This window comes from Labrus bergylta, chromosome 14, assembly GCF_963930695.1.
Source record: "Labrus bergylta chromosome 14, fLabBer1.1, whole genome shotgun sequence".
Classification (NCBI taxonomy): domain Eukaryota; kingdom Metazoa; phylum Chordata; class Actinopteri; order Labriformes; family Labridae; genus Labrus; species Labrus bergylta.
Genome location: NC_089208.1, coordinates 15,924,178 through 15,939,382, shown reverse-complemented (window position 1 = coordinate 15,939,382; position 15,205 = coordinate 15,924,178). Strand labels below are relative to the sequence as shown.

The 15,205-nt window shown below is 38.1% G+C and overlaps 1 protein-coding gene across 5 annotated transcripts in view; it reads left to right on the top strand.

Annotated features, from left to right (window-relative positions):
* Positions 1-338: 338 nt before the first annotated feature.
* LOC109987298 (procollagen-proline, 2-oxoglutarate 4-dioxygenase (proline 4-hydroxylase), alpha polypeptide 2) overlaps positions 339-15,205 on the top strand; it is a 29,074-nt gene continuing 14,207 nt past the window's right edge. The window contains exons 1-7 of one of the 5 annotated variants that reach the window (XM_065962969.1): positions 398-495; positions 8,069-8,197; positions 8,587-8,689; positions 10,123-10,219; positions 10,338-10,489; positions 12,191-12,328; positions 14,073-14,312. In XM_065962969.1, coding sequence (XP_065819041.1) covers positions 8,081-8,197; positions 8,587-8,689; positions 10,123-10,219; positions 10,338-10,489; positions 12,191-12,328; positions 14,073-14,312 — 847 coding nt within the window. In that variant the 5' untranslated portion in view covers positions 398-495; positions 8,069-8,080. Of the gene's footprint in view, positions 496-578; positions 721-8,068; positions 8,198-8,586; positions 8,690-10,122; positions 10,220-10,337; positions 10,490-12,190; positions 12,329-14,072; positions 14,313-15,205 lie in introns of those variants that run through there. The other 4 variants (XM_029278149.2, XM_029278150.2, XM_029278151.2 and 1 more) reach the window with 4 other exon arrangements.

The following is a 15,205-nucleotide window of genomic DNA, read 5'->3' as shown; positions in this document are numbered from 1 at the left end:
TAATCCATAAATAGGCTAGCCTTACTTTTTTCATTTCAAATTACAATAGGACCGTCAAATGCAGAATCTATGTCTAGAATGTTATCTGTGTGATAACTAAGGCAGTGATAATAACTATTCAGAGGCTTATATGCTCAAATTTAACATGTTCTGTAAGTGACAGCTTGGGGAAACTCTTCACAACGAAATCAAGTTTAAGTCGATTGAAACTACAACTGCTGTACTGTTTTCCCCTGAAAACAAGAAGTCTACTGACCGACATAAAGCTCTAGAAGTCAGGGTTTACGACGCGCACGTAAGGGAAACGTAAAGAAGCTTCAGAAAGAATGTCCGCCGTGCATGTATTCTGAGTATTACGGTCACTCCTCCGGGAGGTTCTGTACGTGGCAGCGACTGAACCCCCTCTTGTCCGGCTCACAACCCCAAAGGTGCCAAGACAAATAGCGTGCTCATACTGACGTGTGACGTGACTTATTGAAACACAAGAGGATAAAGGTAAGATAACATTAAATATTGCGTTATAATCACACACTCATCCCTCCTTTTCAGCCCTGGAGGTTGCTGAACAGTTGCGCTAGTGTGCGTACAGAACATGTTGGGATGGTTGTCAATAACTGGGTTCAACAGGTTTTCTTCGGTGTGAAAATGTGTTACGAGACACTGGAAACCTTGTGATAGCCCGCTAGAAGGTAGAGCAACAGTGAGTGCCTTTTTCGTGAGGTGAGTGTTTATTTCCGACATGTTGGTTGTACTGTAACACAAGACGGCGGTGGTTAACAATGTTTCGCAGCAAACGAAAGGGGAGAAAGTTTTAACCTTTGCGCGAACTTTTGTGACAGAGCATCTCAGACGGTGGCGCTTACGTGATGTTATTTTTTTCACACCTTTTTTTTTAAAAAAACACACTGTTTTGTTGAAGCCTGTTAGGTGATAGGACAGACATTATACACAGGACCCAAAGAAGAGCTGAAGCGTTGGGAATTTCTAGAAACAACTGTGCTGCAGGTGACGTCACTGAAACGATTGCTGTGCTGACCAGCTGGAGATGATGGTTATGTGAAGGATCTGCGCTTTGTTTTTTTGATACTGCTCATAGTTATTAGATTAAAAGAAAGTCTTCATGAAAAAAAAAACTTCTCTTCTACCGCAGGTCGTTCATCCCATCTGCCGTCAGACTGTTTAATCAGACTCTTTAACAGCATCACCACCTCATGACTCATATCAATAATGCTACACATTGTGTGTTTTTAATAACAATAACTCTTTCCACAAGTATAGTATAGTGTTTTTTTTATTTAACTGATTTAAATATGTTTGATTTTTAACTTCTATTTGTATTTTTAATAATTATATTCCTGTTTCCTGTTTTCTTGAGCTGCTGGAACGCAATTTTTTAAAAGTTTGTCTTTATCTTTATAAATCAAACAGGCCTGAAAAAAGTGTGTCAACAGTATGCGGATTATCCAGGGTTACTGTGGCACTGTATGCTCATTTATTGAGATGTTGCTATGATTTTCTTCGGGGGAAATCTTAAACATTCCTCCTTTTCAGGTCCAGTGTTCGTCTTCAATTTTATACACAAAATAGTAGTTCTAATATATTCTGTATATTTGTGAGCGCCACGAACAATATCTAAATCCCCAAGATGAATATTAGTATCTCAAAATCGTTGCTATAAAAAAGCCTTCTTACTCAGCAAAATGTTCATGAGTTTGTACATCCTTACTTACAATGTCACTTTGCACACACTTGTTCATACACATGTGTGATGGGTTATATAAACGTAAAATGTCAGTGTTGCCCCGCAGCAATTTATATTTAACACGATGGCAATAATTGGACCTGACAGCCATTGAAATGCGTATAAATGGAGGGCAACAAATGGAGGGATGCCATAAATCTGTCAGATGGAATTGTGCTCAATGGCGGATGACGTGCACACTCCAAAGGATGATACTCTGCTGAATAAAGCGAAAACATAGAGCTGCTTTATTAAGTTATCTTAAGAGCACTATAAAATCATCATATCCTGTCTTTGTCTGCTGACCTCCTCTTTGCCAGGTAAATCTAATTTGTATTATATCTGCATTATTTGTGTTCAGTGTTTACATACCATAAAAGGCTTTTGGATGTTGTGTACTCAAGCACAGAATGGACCTGTATCTCAGTGTCCATGTCCATATGCTCTCAATTGTAAACAAATGCATCCAACTCTAACCCTGGCTGATGATAAAAAAATGTTTAAACATGTTGCACCAAATAAATATTTACATTGTGGTATCAATCATAAGGCCTTCAAACAGGCAGAGATTTACCCGTTTGCAACACATCAATCTGGTAAAAGATTACTCGTGCTCTGACAGTCTTGCTGCCACGTTATGATGTTTAGTCATACACAAGGGCAGGGGAGAACATTAACAGATGGTTTAATGGTTCTCCCTCAAAGAAAAAAAGAAGCCTTTTTTTTAGTTGTAATTTCGGTTACATGTTTTGCATTAGCATCTGTAACACATTTTCCATTATGACTCCCACACATGGTCAGCAGAAATCTTGGACTTTGACTTGGAAAACATTTTTACCCTTTCCATATGTAGAGATTTGTGTATCCGGTTCATAAAAAAGTAGTCAGAGACTTTTGTCAAGAGAGATTTACAAAGAATAAACAAAACAAAACAAAAGATTAGATGTCTGGTTTCTGGAAAGACTACATTATGATGGAAGTGCTTGTTTCCGTTTTCTCTGTTTAGGGAGAGACTAAAATGCCTGTGAGAAGTATGTTTGCTTGCGTCTTTGAGTTGTGAAATGTCTTTATCTCTAAAATGGATGTTCCTTATCCACCCCTCGTGGGATGTATAGTGGAAGTGAAAGTCAAAGCAAACTTTGGTGCTCTTCGTTTGACCTAAACGGTGGGTGACCTGTGTTTAAAGTCAATCTGATGCTGGATAAGCTTGAATATGAGGTCATCGATCACAGTTTGATTTTAATCTAGGCTGTGTAAAGTCCAATTGAAGAGGAGCTATTCTTGTTTTAGCATACGTGTAAATTGAAAGGCACAGTGCAGCAGTAATGACAAGTTTCAAGTCTGAATTTCAAATTGTTTCTTTACTAGTGTGCAGAGTTAAATCTCCTCAAGCGACAGGCAGGGGTTGTCTGTGCATGTTCACTGCCTGTGGATACTGTGTGCACTGTGCACATGTACAGTGTTTGCAGAATTATGCAGTATGCTTTGTAACATCCTGTACACGGGTGTTAGCATCATGTGTCTGTATTATATCTATGCCAGCTGTGCTTACATTGGTGCATACCAGAACTGCTAACTGATAAACATCAGCCAGAAAAATACCTATAAATAATACTAATTGTATAAATTCTATCCCTCCAGCTACATTTTTTATTAAGTAGCTGATTTATATAATCCCTACCTGTTTGATCGAAATGCTGGAATCCAGTGTTCCAAGCAAAAGTGTAATGCAGGAAAAATATGAACTGTTACTTACCTCAGAAAGCAAGAAAATCCAGCAACCAGGGTGTTTTAACATTTAAGTTTGCCAATTACTACAACTTTTTTAATAAGCTTGAAAGTATGGCTTAATACATTATTAGATTTCAAATGTATTCCATATTTATCTTGGAATAACTGAAAGGTGCAAAGAGAGAATAATTTGTTAACGTTTTATCTGTTGGATCATCTTGAATTCTCGATGCCAGGCTACAGATAAAGCTCTGTCCTTGTTTTCTTCATTCTTATCTTCTTTGTTTGAATATCCCACATTATCCCTTTTAAATATATTTTGTTTAAGGGATTGTGACAGGAAATGGCTTTGAAAAAGGTCATTTGCAACAATATTTGCCTATTTCTTGGGTTTGTTGTCTTGACGATGCTAATCTCTTATTAAATTATTTTTTGGAAGTGTCTGGAAAGTATATAAGTACTTGTTTACTTTTCTGTAATGGTTGCGTTCAGTTTTTACAACATTTGTTTTATCCTTTCCTTCTCTGGTAAAAAAAAAACACGATTCATTTTAACAACTTCCCCAGCTGGCACTTGTGTGACCCAAGACAGCTGTAGCTAGACCAGCCAGGTTTTTTCCTCTGAGGATATGTTGCTGAGTTAGCTCCAGCAGAAAAGGAGAACAAGAACAGCTACAGTACAGCTGTTAAAAACTGACCGTCTTGGTCAACGTTTGTTCCTGCCCCGCTGCAGACCTTGGATCCTGACTGCTCTGCCAGAGAGAGCGTTGCTTTGCGTTCTTATCTCCTCAACAAAGCCACACCTCCATGTCAAAATGCAGTCTGGATACACTTGAAGCCAGCTGGCTAGAGGCAGGTTCCTGTGTTTTGCAGTCATTGTATCCAGGCAAAACTGTGCTACAACAGAGAATACGAGTGCTAACTTGTGAACTTAAAAAGTTGATATAAATAAACAGTTAGAAACACTACATTAGAATTTGAAAAATCGTGTTGTGTTTTTAGCTGACTTTTTTCTTTTTTAGTAAACTATGTGCAGTGTTTGCTACATTTCTATTAGCCCAGATTTATATCTTAATCCAGAATTATCAAATATTAAAAACATTTCTGACCTCCAGTTAAAGTTTTTGCAGCACCAGAAATGTTTTCAGTAAATCATAAAACATAGGATTGGGTAATTGGTTATTACGTCTGCCTATAGATACCATATTTAGCACAAAAGAAAAACCTTGTTGCCCCAGAAATATTTTCTGTTGTGGCATTTAATTCCCTGTTTGTTCATGTTAAACAAAGAGATCAACCTTTGCCAGGCCATAACTTCAAACAATGGCAATTCTTTCTTTTTATTAATAGTTAGGTGACTGGTATGAAGAATTACAATTTTAAAGACTGTCCAACTGGTATAGGGTCCGTATTGGCTGAATCTCGAGAAGAAGCTTCATTTATTTAATGACATACAGGTTTATTTACAGTGAATAACACGGGAAGACAAGCTTTATAAGGTTATAGGTTATAAATACAGCTGCCTTGTCTTGTCCCCTCCTGACCCTGTCATATATCATTTCCTGTCATGCCCCCTCCCCAGTGCTGTTTCCTACATTTGACAGAAAAAGCCAGGATGAGGTCAGGAAGACTCACAGCGTGGGTTAGTAAATGTAACAGGCCTCTTTCCAGGAATGTGCCCTGGTATTACAGCCTGCAACAACAGGCAAGAGTGTGTTTGGGCTGGGTAATCGCTTTGGCTGTAAATGACAAGGAGAGGGAATCAGTCCTTTAATTTTTTCAGTAGTTTAGGGCTATGGTTGTTATTATTTGGGCTGGCACACCCTAAATAAATCATTAGCTCTCCTTGGTAGCACACTGGGAGGTGAATTACTGCAGTAGAACATTTCACTGAGATTTTAGATGTCTTTATAGAGCATTATAGTCACTTTCAGGAAGTTGCTATGCAAGTTGGGATGCAAATAATGTTGGTTTATTGATGTCTTGAATGCCAGAGTGGTTTTGCATCATGGATAATTCAAGCAATGCTTAAGCACTGCTGTTGGCCTGTTCTCATGGTACTGGAACGCCCATGTTGACCCCAGCTAACTGATTACAATGATCATGGATGCCTTACTAATAATAAGTGTTCAGTCTTTTAGTCATGTTGATGTTGCAAAACTGTTCAGATTTTTCCATTTTCTGTATTTTCCTGTGTTAAATTCTTTTGTACAATTTGTAAGGATTTTGCCAATCAAGGATAGATATGTATTTAAAAGACAGACATGATAGGTCAAAGGAAGCTTGAATTCATTCAGTGACATTGTGAGGGCTTTGTTTTTCATGTCAGATGTGTCAGTTTTCACATGTGTGGACTATTGAATGTTTGCAGACAAGTTAGGACAGTTTTCCCACACTGTACAGGAGACACCACGTAGAACCTTTCAGTGTTGACAAGATTGATAAGATGCTTATCCTCCAACAAGTAACACCAAATATGTATTGTCTGAGGTTTTTAGCCCATTCTAAAAACATTGACCTATATACTTAGACCCAATGTGGTACATTCCAGCAGAAAGACTATAATCGTAAAGTCTTAAAGTGGCTTAAATAAAGTCCTGTAAGACTTGTTTCCTTTCTTCTCACCCTAAATTGTTGGTTACAACAAGTTTGTGGATGAGAATGTTTGTGCATTTCTCTGCCTTTTCTATTTATTTTATCATTTCTGATAAAAGAAACAAGGATTTATAAGTCAAGAATTCAACATGATTTTAGCTCAGAACGCTGGGCTTTCACTCAAAGCATGCATGAGTGAAATACATGGGAAACTGTAGTTCACAGTGACTTGCTGAGAGTTTTTAAGCCACTTCACAGCCCTTCACTAATGTTGTATTGATGTTTGCCTTTTTAAAAGGATCAATTTGTCTGAATTCTTACTATACTAGTGTTTTTTTTTCCTAAGGAACAGTTTGTCCTTCAAGCACAATAATTTAAATTTTGTCCTTTTTTTGCAGGTTTTGATGACTCAGACTCACTTTTTGTAATGTTGGTGTTGTAGTGTCTCCTTGGCTGAAGGCCCAAACTCTGCTTCTGTTCAATGCAGTTACTTTGTCATGACTTATTTTGGCAACATAATCATCTTGGATGTATGTGTCATGTAAGTGTAACGATGTCTTTTTTTAAGGTAATCCTTACTGAGTTATTACTTCATGAACAATTAAGGGATGGTTTGTGGTTAACAAGATCTTTCCCTTTAAGCCTTTGATAAGAGGGTGATGCATACAGAGGAACACGCATGTGTTTGAAGGTATGCTATGATTGAAAGTGTTTTTAGATTAGAAAGTCACTGTGAAGTGATGTGGTGAAGCAGGATTACACTATATCCTGAAGGTGAAAGCAAAGGAGTTTTACTTTCTACCTAATATCCCAAAGGAAGCTAGTCTCAGTACTGCACTGTTTAACAAATCTGTTCAGGTGATACATCACTGACAGTTCTTCTCTCTTTGCCGTTTGCCAGTGCCGTTGATTTAACAAGACAAAAAAGCGTGAAGAAAATGAGGCAACTTCTGAAAAGGATAAAAGAATCAAAAGACATACCACTGAAACTATATAAAGACCTTTGTTAATGTTAACTTAATGTTGAGTGCCAATGTTCTTGCATGCAAGTTGACTGATTGGTTGTCACATTAGTCTCGTAGCTTAATGTGAACATAACATGTTCGCAGTACTTCATTTTTCATAATAATACATTGTAGTGTTCCCAGGTTGTGTCCCCTGCTTCCAGATTTGCATGATCTGTTTATGAAGAGTTCAACCAATAGTTAAATATTTAATTTAATTTAATTTCAAACCTTTATTTATTCTTGAAAGGACACTGAGGTTTCCCTCATTTCCAATTCCGTCGAGATTACAAGCACAGTAAGACAAGTAAAAACACAACAAACACTCAGAATCAGTGACATAAACCACTGAGATCAATTAAAACAGTTACAATTCGACACAAAGTGGTTCAAAATCAAATTCCTGAACTCTGGAAGAGAGGGAAGAACTCAAATCTTTTGTTTAAATATCAAAACAAGTTATCGGTTATTTTTCTGACAATCAACAAATGATTTAAATGATTATTCCGTGCAGCCGTAGCCAAATGTCTTCAGCATTTCAAGCACATTGCCACATTGTTGTACTTGATTTGAGATTACAAATACGTTTGAATCACTTGTAACGTTGTGCTGTGTATGCTCTGGTGTTCAATTGCATTACACTGTGGTCTTTATTTAGTCATGGCAACAGTCAAGAATATTTTTTCATCAGGCATATGGTGGCCATGTTGAACTCCACAGAAGAACAAAGACATATTATAAAAAGGCCCATATTACCTTTAACATATGTCACTTTTTCATCTTGTACATTTTGTTGTGATGGTTGTGTTTGCAAGAAGAAGAGTTCTGAGAAACACTCGGCCTGGAAAGATTATTTAAAGAGCATCACTCATACAAAAAGCAAGTCAAAGTGCTTTACAGAGTAAAAAAAAAACCTTAATATTTATAACATTAAGAGCATTAAAAGAGATATCACATTGCGCAAAAATACTATTCCTTCTTTTCCCCCCCTTTTAAAGAACTGGACTTCCATGACAGCATGCCTCCCAACAGGAATCAGTGACTCATCTTTTATAGGAAACGTACTGGAAACTTTGAATATTGTTGGACCCACATGTAACTCTGTTCAGAAACGCACTGGAGTCAGGGTAACGCAACATTTATTTATTTGTACAGTTAGAAAAAAAGGACAGTTCATGATGGAAAAGCAATCTTGGTCAATCATAAGATGGCATTTTTTGTTGCCCATATAAAAGCAAAGGGTGGTGCCAATTGGATAGGATTGATGCAATGTGAAATTAAGAGGAACAGCTGCAGTTTTCTAGTTAGTTTCCAATGGATTTAGAGAAAAAGCTAACTTTAGCCATCAATTGATTTAAACGGCAAATAACTGCCCATTTGTTTCATACAGTCAGGTACATTTTATACTGTCATCTCATGAAGGAGACCCTGTTGTTTCTCTACATGAGTAAAGTATATCATTAAAGTAAGCATAGATTGTGTTTCCTTGCTGTGACATGATGTGATTTCATTACAGGTGACTGCACGACTCAGAATGAAGACCTTTCTGTCTTTTAAATTCTGGACTCTCCTCGTCTGCTGCTGCTGGACAACGCAGGCGGAGATCTTCACTTCAATAAGTATGTTTTAAGAGCCCTATAAATAATTTTTCCTGCTCTAACTTTGATATATTAAAATGTGTGATTAGCCTTTGTTGGATGCATTGTCGGACTAAGTTTTCCTCTGAATGTCTCTTTAACACATTTCTCTTTATAAAGCAAAAGCAACATGCTTTCCCCCCTGTATATTGAACCCAGAAGACTAAAAATACACATTTATTGTGTCCAATCTGATAAACTCTGAATGTTAACCCACAGCTGCTAAAAAGTATTTGGAGCAGTGCATCTATTCGGCAAAACACAAGTGTAGCAGCAAAATGTGTCCCCTATGGGATTCGAAGATATTGAAATATGTCTCATTTCAGGCTTTGAAATTATTTTTTCATGTTGAAAGAAATAGACTGGAACTCATAAATTAGGCAACCATTAATGGAGAACTCCATCTAGAAGTTTACAGATTTTGCGACGACATCTTTTTTTTTTCACATTCCCTTCTGAACACACTTTTAATGATTTATTGATAGTTATGTGGCCATGCCAACTTAATGTATTAATAATAATCCAAGTCTGGCTTCTTTAGCTACAATTACACTGACTCAGCATCGCTAGCTCTCGACCTGGCACATTTTGAATGTGCCCTGTGGACTGTATGTTGTAAGTTATTTTGTCATTTAGTGTCACTCACTCAAAGTCACTGTGTGTTCTTGAGGTCCAGTCATTATGTTGATGGTATTTTTTCCTTCATACCCTTGCAAAGCAGGTTTTCTGAATCTTTTCACAGTTGTTTGAACTAGCTTGCATTCTTCTTTCCCCTTTCTTTCCACATTTCTATGTTTTTGTACACTTCTGCCACCTGTTGGTAAGTGAAAAAGTTGAATTAATTGGCAAGAGTGTATACTGCTTTAGCTTCATGCTTCTGGCTTTGCCACATTAAGGCCTAATGTTGTAAATAAATGCTACACAGCAATAATACAGGTTTTAAAAAAAAAAAAAAAAAGCTACACAGAATAGCTTTAACTCCCTTTTTGAATGTTCTTCAATTTTCAAACATAACTTGTCACACTCTACTCATGGTTTTATTCGGGTCAGACTCCACAGACCAGCACAGGTAGAAGAGAGGAGCGTGTTGTGCACAGGAACGCTTGTATTTCCTCTTCCATTAAAGAAGGCTTTACTTGTAGGGTGTGCTGAGGAAGCCAGTAAACTTTAATGAGTATATTTATACTTTTGATTTTTTTAGGCAACCTGATTGATTTAATAAAAATGAATGTCTTTCACTGGAATCTTTAAATCTTTCAAATTAAAATAGTTTTTTATTTTTGCAGAACTTTCAAACTTCTCGATTCCTTTTTAGGGAAATTCAAGCCAGTTTGTTTTTATTTACCTGGAAGAGAACATGATGAGACATGGGGGTTCTGACACCTCATTGGTTACATTTCTGTTCCTCTCTGCAGGTCAGATGACAGACCTGATCTACACTGAAAAGGAGTTGGTCCAGTCTCTGAGGGAATATATAGAAGCAGAGGAGACGAAGCTTGCCACTGTCAAAAGGTACATCACTCACACCATCAGCAAAACATCTTTACATTTTGGTGGGATAAGTCGATGTCTTATGTACGTAACAGAATCTTCAACCAACACTCGATCAGTCTTTCTGTCTGTCTCTTAGCTGGGCCAGCAAACTTGATGCTCTGACCAGGGTGTCCACCTCTGACCCAGAGGGTTACCTGGCCCACCCGGTGAACGCCTACAAACTGATGAAGAGACTCAACACAGAGTGGTCTGAGCTAGAGACCCTGGTGCTTCAGACCCCGTCTGATGGTAAGGAAGGAAGAAGTAAAGGAAACATTATAACAAGACAGGAATTTAACTGTGCCACTCTGTCTCATGAGCAAAATGCAGAAAGGGCTCAGTGTTGCTAAATGTATGACTCCTTGCCTATCTATTAGTGTTTTTGTTTTTTTTACCACTTGCAGCTATAGCTCGGAGTGTACACATACATTTTGTGCAAAGATATAGCACTGTGACTGTCTGTCTGTGACAGGTCAGCTTAAAACAATTTGAACCTGATGAGTTCTGTCTGTACTTGATCTGTCTGTTAGCCTTCATTCTTTCCTTTGGTTTGACACTGAATTAATTCAAACATAACCAAATATGTCTTCACATCATATTATGGGTCTGAATGGCAGCATTCACCACTTTTTCCTCAGAGGCTTCTCTCGGGACGAGCACAGAGCGAGTAGCAAGTTGCAAATATGGATTCCAGAGAATATATGAGCTGAGTGATTACAGCTTCGACTGCAGAGCCGCTCTGCTATAAAGCTCTTTCTCCCGAATGAACAGAAAGAGAACAGACACTGTCATGTTTAACCAACAGATGTTCCTTATCTCTGCATAGTTTGGCTATGTTCTCTTTATGTGTGTTTGTGTTTGGAGCTGAAAGACAGTGCGTGTTTGGACATAGAGGGAATATCTGCGTGAGCCAGATAAATTAAGAATGAATAGAGTGTCGTACAAGAGAATCTGTATATGTGGACATGGTGAGCTAGTATAGGAAGACGTGGATAGAAATAATACAACATAACATTAGCAGGTGATCCTTTTCCTCTGTTTGCTTTGACAATACTGGTTTTCACATGTCATGTCCAAGAAAGAAAAAGTTGAAATTCAGACCTCTGTCCATACTAGTGTTGGCTCCTAGATCAGGGCTCTGCTGAATACCACACAATAAATCATCTAAAATTCCAAAGAAATTATCTGCTCTTACCCTCTGAAGTCTGGATTTTTTTACATGTTAAACTTAACTTGGCAGCAGATGCTAATATTTGATGTTATGAAGGGTTAAGGAATTGGAGAAATATTTAGGGGTAGCACATGAGGAAATCTCTAAAAACAGAACTTGTTAGTAGTCATTATCAGAAAGACACAAGACCAAGAACTTTATAGAACGTAAGGTAAAGGCAGCAAGACAAGAATAAGATTAGTCACCACAGAGAGGTTGTCATATTTCACTTAATACTTTTATCTTTTTTAAATTAAAGGTGTGATTTGTTTATTTTTGTTTAATATGAGTTTCATCAAATCAGTAGTACACGTCTTTAAATTCCACAAAAATGTGTTTGTTGCTGGTGTCCCATGTTCTCCCATCATATTTTGTTTTGATAAAGTTCAGTTAATAATCTTCATTCACCTCTTTGTGTTCATCCACTGTTTTTTAACAGCACACTAGAACTTAACAAAGATTATTTTCCAATAAATCCTGTTGTTTGGTTTTAGTGAGAGAAACAAAGAAGAAACAGTTTGTGAACGTAGTGTTTGTGAATGGTTCATATTAAGCTCCAAGACGTTTCTGTTTAAGCTTTGTGTTGCAGAGTTGTTGCAAAATGGGTTGCAAAACCTTTGCATGCTAATTGTAATCCTTGAATTTATTAGATGTGTCATCTGCCGTGACGCAATCTTTTAGCAACTGTTATATCGTGACATGACCAACCTAACCTTTTTTTTAAATACTTTTTTCTCCAGGCTTCATTTCCAACATGTCCACACACAGACAGTACTTCCCAGATGAAGAGGATGAGACGGGTGCAGCTAAGGCATTGATGCGTCTACAGGACACGTACCAACTGGATTCTGAGGCTTTCTCCAGAGGAAAACTACCAGGTAATCAACCAGAGTGCAGGAAGTATTTGAGAGAACATTACTTTATAAAGAAGGGCAGAGCTGTGTATGTTTATAAAACATAAAGAGGAAGGCTATAGGAACCCACCCATTTACTTTTAGCTGGTGTGTTTGAATATACAAATACAACTCACTTTGTGAAAGAAGCTGTGGAGTTTTGGACCTTTTACAGCTGACATTTTTGTGGAATTAGGTCATGTTAACAAGTCTTCACTTCATCAGGAGTGAGGGCTGTGTTGATCTAACAAGTTTGCAGTGTAAGTTACAAGGAGTTACAAAAGTCAAAAACTTTAAATATTCTCCAGCTGTATTTATATTTTATAAGTAATTGAAGTAATCAGTCATGTTTCTTCTAGATACACTTGAATAAGGATGCAATGATACCTCACAATACAATTAAAACAATCAATACAAGTAACAGACTACTCAACTCAATCAGACAAAAAGTGCATTGTAATAGAGTTTGTTTGTTTTTTACCAGCAGAGGGCGCTATCTGCTTTTGGCTTCTCTTGTTCGATGTAAGTGGCTAAACACGTGAGGCGTATAGACATGGCTGAGGCAAATGAAGAATTTGTTTCAAAGCATGGCAGGGGTGTAGCAGCAAGGTGAAAATTGTCCAAATATTGCAAGAGACTGATTAATGACAAGAAACCACAACAAACATGAAACAACACGTACAATGGCGCCATGTTGAGAAGTGTAACACACCAAAAACATAAAACATGTGCTGAGCAGCGGATAGGAAACCCCATTTGGCCAAATGTGTGCAAGAGCCAAAGATATTACTATTCCCGTCTGTGTTGAAAATATTTGGGTTTATGATTCAAACTCGAGAGCCAGATTCAGATTATTTATTGACCCGCGAGGGGAAATTTGTTTTGCAGCAGGAGCACACAGAAGACAATGAGCATAAGGACAACATCACTGTAAAATCTAAATTAAAACAAAATAAAAAAATCAGACTAAATGCAGTAATATGAATATGGAGTTCAAAGCAAGTTAGTAAACCGCAAAGTGATCAAATGTGCAGTTAAAGAACACTAATTTATACGACTGTTCAAGATCATTCATACTTAGAGAAATATGAGCAGCTCATACCGATTTTAGAACATTTCACACTTCACGCCAAAGGTTCAAACATGGCCTATGAGCAGTTCTCATAATTTACAATTTACAGAGCAATGAAGATGACAGCAGATGTACAGACATATATGCACATTCAACGCTCTGCAGGGTTGCACTTAACTGGTAAACAGAGTTACCTTAGATGATGAACAGATGATAAAATTTTTGTTTCTTGTCCCTCCACCTTTGTGTGCAAAGGCACGTTCCCTCACTCTCACATCTGTATGAGCTCTCTCTCCCTCTCAGGGTTTTTCGTTGCATGTTTTTAAGTCCTTTAAGTGGGCTTGAACACCTGCTTAAAGGACTGTAGCATCTGTACAGGCTACCCATACAAGAGCATGACCTAACCGCTAGGCCATCTGCACCCCATTTGTTGCAATGTTACACCGCTTTTTTAGCGGAAGCTACAAAATGAATAATTAAAGGTTGGTAGGAATAAAAAAGTAAACACAGTTAGGTTCCTGACTGAAGTTATTAAAACGATCTGAAGACATGTTTCAGTAATAATGAATAAAATGTGGTCAACAGTTCATGAAAAAAATTCAAGACAAAATCATAATACAGCATGGTCAGTATTTAACTGGATAAATCCTTCCTCAGGTATGCACTCCAACGCCTTGCTGACGGTGGATGACTGCTTCGACATGGGAAAGACTGCGTACAACGAAGCAGACTATTACCACGCAGTGCTGTGGTTGCAGCAGGCCTTGAAGCAGCTGGACACTGGGGAGGAAGCTGTGGTTTCCAAGGCAGACATTCTGGATTACCTCAGCTACTCAGTTTACCAAATGGGAGACCTACCTCGGGCCATTGAGCTGACACGGCGGCTCGTGGCTATTGGTAAGATGTAGAAAAACCCAAGTCTAAAGACCAAAAATAGAAGCTGTAATTAGGGTGTAAACTTTTTAACATTACATATACTATCATTAATAGACTCGGCCTGTGTACGCACCATGAATGATCTTTAAATGGCTTCATCGGCTGTCTCTTCATCACTACAGAAAACTGAAAAGCAGGGTGTATACCATCTGAAGTAACGGCCTGTGGTTTTGTTATTTTGGTCTCTGCACCAAGGGCTGTGTTGACAGCAGTCGGCCATCTTTTCAGAGCTATACTTGTTTAGATAAGTGAAACGAACTGAGGGGGAGAAGATGAAGTAGACATGGACCTACTTTGTGGTATCAGTGCAAGTGAAGAACATAATGCACACATTAAAAGAGTAGAGATGGGCATTTACAGTTATCTAAATGCTCAAGTACTCTCATTACCTTATGAACGAGTACATGGATACTTGCTGGTTTAACGACGATCTGAGGGTAAAAGCTTAAACTCACGGTGAAGTGGTTGATTTGAGCAGACCACTATAAGCCTCTGGACCTGCTCGTATTAAATGGTCAGAAGCCCAGTCTGACACCTCCCTGATCTGTAACTGTGATTGCTGCAACACTCGTTAGTGTACATAATGTACAAAAGGGGTGACGGACAGCAAACCTGAGGAGACCCAGTGGAGACACACGCTGGTTTGTGTTACTCACATTGTCCTTGTCTAGGTGGTTGGGCTCACTGGTTGGTCGTTTTAATTTCCTCCAGCAAACTCTGCAAAAAGAACCTTGACTAAACCAGTACTTACAAAACACTCTGTACCTGTTGTTTTATATTTACATGAGGCAGCTTCACGCCTACATGAAAATGACCTCAATGTTACTCACCACCCCCACCCACTCCATGCCTCA